The sequence below is a fragment of the Cyclopterus lumpus genome, chromosome 14 (genome assembly GCF_009769545.1).
Source record: "Cyclopterus lumpus isolate fCycLum1 chromosome 14, fCycLum1.pri, whole genome shotgun sequence".
Classification (NCBI taxonomy): Eukaryota; Metazoa; Chordata; class Actinopteri; order Perciformes; family Cyclopteridae; genus Cyclopterus; species Cyclopterus lumpus.
The window spans coordinates 1,919,111-1,924,110 of NC_046979.1; the positions used below are offsets into that span (position 1 = coordinate 1,919,111).

Here is a 5,000-nt window from a genome sequence, read left to right on the forward strand (position 1 = left end):
TAGTAGTAGTAGTAGTAGTGTAAGAAGAAGTAGTAGTAGTGTTAGTAGTAGTATTAGTAGTAGTGTAAGAAGTAGTAGTAGTAGTGTAAGAAGTAGTAGTAGTAGTAGTAGTAGTGTAAGAAGTAGTAGTAGTAGTGTAAGAAGTAGTAGTAGTGTAAGAAGTAGTAGTAGTGTAAGAAGTAGTAGTAGTAGTAGTAGTAGTGTAAGAAGTAGTAGTAGTAGTAGTAGTAGTAGTAGTAGTAGTAGTAGTAGTAGTGTAAGAAGTAGTGTTAGTAGTAGTAGTAGTAGTAGTAGTGTAAGAAGTAGTAGTAGTAGTGTAAGAAGTAGTAGTAGTAGTGTTAGTAGTAGTAGTGTAAGAAGTAGTAGTAGTAGTGTAAGAAGTAGTAGTAGTAGTAGTGTAAGAAGAAGTAGTAGTAGTAGTAGTGTGAGAAGTAGTAGTAGTAGTGTAAGAAGAAGTAGTAGTAGTATTAGTAGTAGTGTAAGAAGTAGTAGTAGTAGTGTAAGAAGTAGTAGTAGTAGTAGTGTAAGAAGTAGTAGTAGTAGTGTAAGAAGAAGTAGTAGTAGTAGTAGTAGTAGTGTAAGAAGTAGTAGTAGTATTAGTAGTAGTGTAAGAAGTAGTAGTAGTAGTGTTAGTAGTAGTAGTAGTAGTAGTGTAAGAAGTAGTAGTAGTAGTGTAAGTAGTAGTAGTAGTAGTAGTAGTGTAAGAAGAAGTAGTAGTAGTAGTAGTATTAGTAGTAGTGTAAGAAGTATTAGTAGTAGTGTTAGTAGTAGTAGTAGTGTAAGAAGTAGTAGTAGTAGTGTAAGTAGTAGTAGTAGTATTAGTAGTAGTGTAAGAAGTAGTAGTAGTAGTGTAAGAAGTAGTAGTAGTAGTAGTGTAAGAAGTAGTAGTAGTAGTGTAAGTAGTAGTAGTAGTAGTAGTAGTGTAAGAAGAAGTAGTAGTAGTAGTAGTAGTATTAGTAGTAGTGTAAGAAGTAGTAGTAGTAGTGTTAGTAGTAGTAGTAGTAGTAGTGTAAGAAGTAGTAGTAGTAGTGTAAGTAGTAGTAGTAGTAGTAGTAGTGTAAGAAGAAGTAGTAGTAGTAGTAGTATTAGTAGTAGTGTAAGAAGTAGTAGTAGTAGTGTTAGTAGTAGTAGTAGTAGTAGTGTAAGAAGTAGTAGTAGTAGTGTAAGAAGTAGTAGTAGTAGTAGTGTAAGAAGTAGTAGTAGTAGTGTAAGAAGTAGTAGTAGTAGTGTTAGTAGTAGTAGTAGTGTAAGAAGTAGTAGTAGTAGTAGTAGTAGTAGTAGTAGTGTAAGAAGAAGTAGTAGTAGTAGTGTAAGTAGTAGTAGTAGTAGTATTAGTAGTAGTGTAAGAAGTAGTAGTAGTAGTGTAAGTAGTAGTAGTAGTAGTATTAGTAGTAGTGTAAGAAGTAGTAGTAGTAGTAGTGTAAGAAGTAGTAGTAGTAGTGTAAGAAGTAGTAGTAGTAGTAGTGTAAGAAGTAGTAGTAGTAGTGTTAGTAGTAGTAGTAGTAGTGTAAGAAGTAGTAGTAGTAGAAGTAGTAGTAGTAGTGTAAGTAGTAGTAGTAGTAGTATTAGTAGTAGTGTTAGTAGTAGTAGTAGTAGTAGTGTAAGAAGTAGTAGTAGTAGTGTAAGAAGTAGTAGTAGTAGTGTAAGTAGTAGTAGTAGTAGTATTAGTAGTAGTGTTAGTAGTAGTAGTAGTAGTAGTGTAAGAAGTAGTAGTAGTAGTGTAAGAAGTAGTAGTAGTAGTAGTGTAAGAAGTAGTAGTAGTAGTGTAAGAAGTAGTAGTAGTAGTAGTGTAAGAAGTAGTAGTAGTAGTGTTAGTAGTAGTAGTAGTAGTAGTGTAAGAAGTAGTAGTAGTAGTGTAAGAAGTAGTAGTAGTAGTAGTGTAAGAAGTAGTAGTAGTAGTGTAAGAAGTAGTAGTAGTAGTGTTAGTAGTAGTAGTAGTAGTGTAAGAAGTAGTAGTAGTAGTAGTAGTAGTAGTGTAAGAAGAAGTAGTAGTAGTAGTAGTGTAAGTAGTAGTAGTAGTAGTATTAGTAGTAGTGTAAGAAGTAGTAGTAGTAGTATTAGTAGTAGTGTAAGAAGTAGTAGTAGTAGTGTAAGTAGTAGTAGTAGTAGTAGTAGTAGTAGTAGTGTAAGAAGTAGTAGTAGTAGTAGTAGTAGTGTAAGAAGTAGTAGTAGTAGTAGTGTAAGAAGTAGTAGTAGTAGTGTAAGAAGTAGTAGTAGTAGTAGTGTAAGAAGTAGTAGTAGTAGTAGTGTAAGAAGTAGTAGTAGTAGTAGTGTAAGTAGTAGTAGTAGTAGTATTAGTAGTAGTGTTAGTAGTAGTAGTAGTAGTAGTGTAAGAAGTAGTAGTAGTAGTGTAAGAAGTAGTAGTAGTAGTAGTGTAAGAAGTAGTAGTAGTAGTAGTGTAAGAAGTAGTAGTAGTAGTGTAAGAAGTAGTAGTAGTAGTAGTGTAAGAAGTAGTAGTAGTAGTAGTAGTAGTAGTAGTAGTGTAAGAAGTAGTAGTAGTAGTAGTAGTAGTAGTAGTAGTGTAAGTAGTAGTAGTAGTAGTAGTAGTAGTAGTAGTAGTGTAAGAAGTAGTAGTAGTAGTAGTAGTGTAAGAAGTAGTAGTAGTAGTGTAAGAAGTAGTAGTAGTAGTAGTAGTAGTAGTAGTAGTAGTAGTGTAAGAAGTAGTAGTAGTAGTAGTAGTAGTAGTGTAAGAAGTAGTAGTAGTAGTAGTAGTGTAAGAAGTAGTAGTAGTAGTAGTAGTAGTAGTGTAAGAAGTAGTAGTAGTAGTAGTAGTAGTAGTGTAAGAAGTAGTAGTAGTAGTAGTAGTAGTAGTAGTAGTAGTGTAAGAAGAAGTAGTAGTAGTAGTAGTATTAGTAGTAGTGTAAGAAGTAGTAGTAGTAGTGTTAGTAGTAGTAGTAGTAGTGTAAGAAGTAGTAGTAGTAGTGTAAGTAGTAGTAGTAGTATTAGTAGTAGTGTAAGAAGTAGTAGTAGTAGTGTAAGAAGTAGTAGTAGTAGTAGTGTAAGAAGTAGTAGTAGTAGTAGTAGTAGTAGTGTAAGAAGTAGTAGTAGTAGTAGTAGTAGTAGTAGTAGTGTAAGAAGTAGTAGTAGTAGTAGTAGTAGTAGTAGTAGTAGTAGTAGTGTAAGAAGTAGTAGTAGTAGTAGTAGTAGTAGTAGTAGTGTAAGAAGTAGTAGTGTAAGAAGTAGTAGTAGTAGTAGTAGTAGTAGTAGTGTAAGAAGTAGTAGTAGTAGTAGTAGTAGTAGTAGTAGTAGTAGTGTAAGAAGTAGTAGTAGTAGTAGTAGTAGTAGTAGTAGTAGTAGTAGTAGTGTAAGAAGTAGTAGTAGTAGTAGTAGTAGTAGTAGTAGTAGTAGTAGTAGTAGTAGTAGTAGTAGTAGTAGTGTAAGAAGTAGTAGTAGTAGTAGTAGTAGTAGTAGTAGTAGTAGTAGTAGTAGTAGTAGTAGTATTAGTAGTAGTGTAAGAAGTAGTAGTAGTAGTAGTAGTAGTAGTAGTAGTAGTAGTAGTAGTAGTAGTAGTGTAAGAACACACACACACACGCTCAGCAACAGGACAGGAGTGCCCACCGCAGCAGTTCGTTTAACTGGATTTGAAGTCGATACCTCTCTCTCACTGCAGGGAACCGGGGAACCGCTTCCCGCTCGCCACACACACACACACACACACACACACACACACACTACTGTTGTGTGTGTGTGTGTGTGTGTGTGTGTGTGTGTGCATAAGCAGGCACCCATACCAGTCCACCTGTTTAAATCCTCAGTAGCTGTTTGTTTGATTCTAGCGATGCTTACATGAAGCTGTTCCCTACACACACACACACACACACACACACACACACACACACACACACACACACACACACACAATATCACTCACACACACACATGCACACACACACACATACATATACACACACACACATACACACACACAAGCACACACACAAGCACACACACATACACACACACACACAAAAGCACACACACATACATACACACACACACACACACACACACACGGAATGTTTTGACAGCTGGCCCTGATGGAGGTGCTATTTAAAGTCCCCGTCTCACTGCTGTCTAAGAGGCTCCGCCTCCTCCCCCTCCCCCCCCCCCCAGTCTGGCGGCTCCTGTCAAAGAGACGTTTTTATTTTTTTAATTTCTTTGTCACAAACGTGTGCGTAAACATATATATATATATATATATATATATATATATATATATATATATATATATATATAATATTTTTAAATTGTTTTCTGAAAATGGCGGTGATCAGAATGCCGTGTTCCTCCGTGGTCATTAACCCGTCTGTGCTTTGCAGGACCTGCACACCATCTACTGCCAACTCTACCACATGGACGTCCTCTCTCACCTCAGGGAACATCAGCTCAGGTGAGTCTTTCAAAACAACAACAACAACAACAACACAAATCGGTGTTGTTATTGTTTTTTTTTGCAGTTTGGATTTTCCTGCTTATGGAACGATGTCACAATCGCAGATCATCGGCCTCGAGGCCCGATTTCTGCTTGCATTGTTCGTGCGGCGCACGCCTCCACGAACAGGTTCCAGGAGCCTCTCCTCGGCCCCCGGGGCGCTTCTCCAGCTTTATCATCCGGAGGAGCCGCGCGCTCGATGCCGAGCACGTTTCAGATGTCCTGGGATGTTTTATTCCTTATTCTGTATTATTATTATTTCCCGTTAAGAGTTCAGCTCTGAGCGCTCTTAGAAATATTATACGAGATATTTAAAGTTACTGTGAGGAACTTTGAACTGGTGTCTCAAATTAATATTGATGCCTCTATCTGACCTGCATAGTTCAGCTATTTATATTTATTTTATTATATATATATATATATATAGTTATTTTTAATGCCACCGGGTCAGATTCCGTGTTAAAGCTGCATTCTCTCTCCTGACCACCAGGGGGCGACTCCTCTGGTTGTGTAGAAGTCCATGCTTCATGTGTTAAAGCTGCATTCTCTCTACTGACCACCAGGGGGC

At 36.5% G+C, this 5,000-nt stretch overlaps 1 protein-coding gene across 3 annotated transcripts in view; it reads left to right on the plus strand.

Moving 5' to 3' along the window:
* The window catches only part of rapgef6 (Rap guanine nucleotide exchange factor (GEF) 6), a 113,251-nt gene that overhangs the window by 27,610 nt on the left and 80,641 nt on the right, over positions 1-5,000 (plus strand). For all 3 annotated transcript variants that reach the window (XR_004611027.1, XR_004611028.1, XM_034549748.1), the window contains exon 2: positions 4,320-4,390. Coding sequence is in view for 1 of the 3 variants with exons in the window: in XM_034549748.1 (XP_034405639.1) it covers positions 4,320-4,390 (71 nt within the window). In the remaining 2 variants the exon portion in view is untranslated. The remainder of the gene's footprint in view (positions 1-4,319; positions 4,391-5,000) is intronic.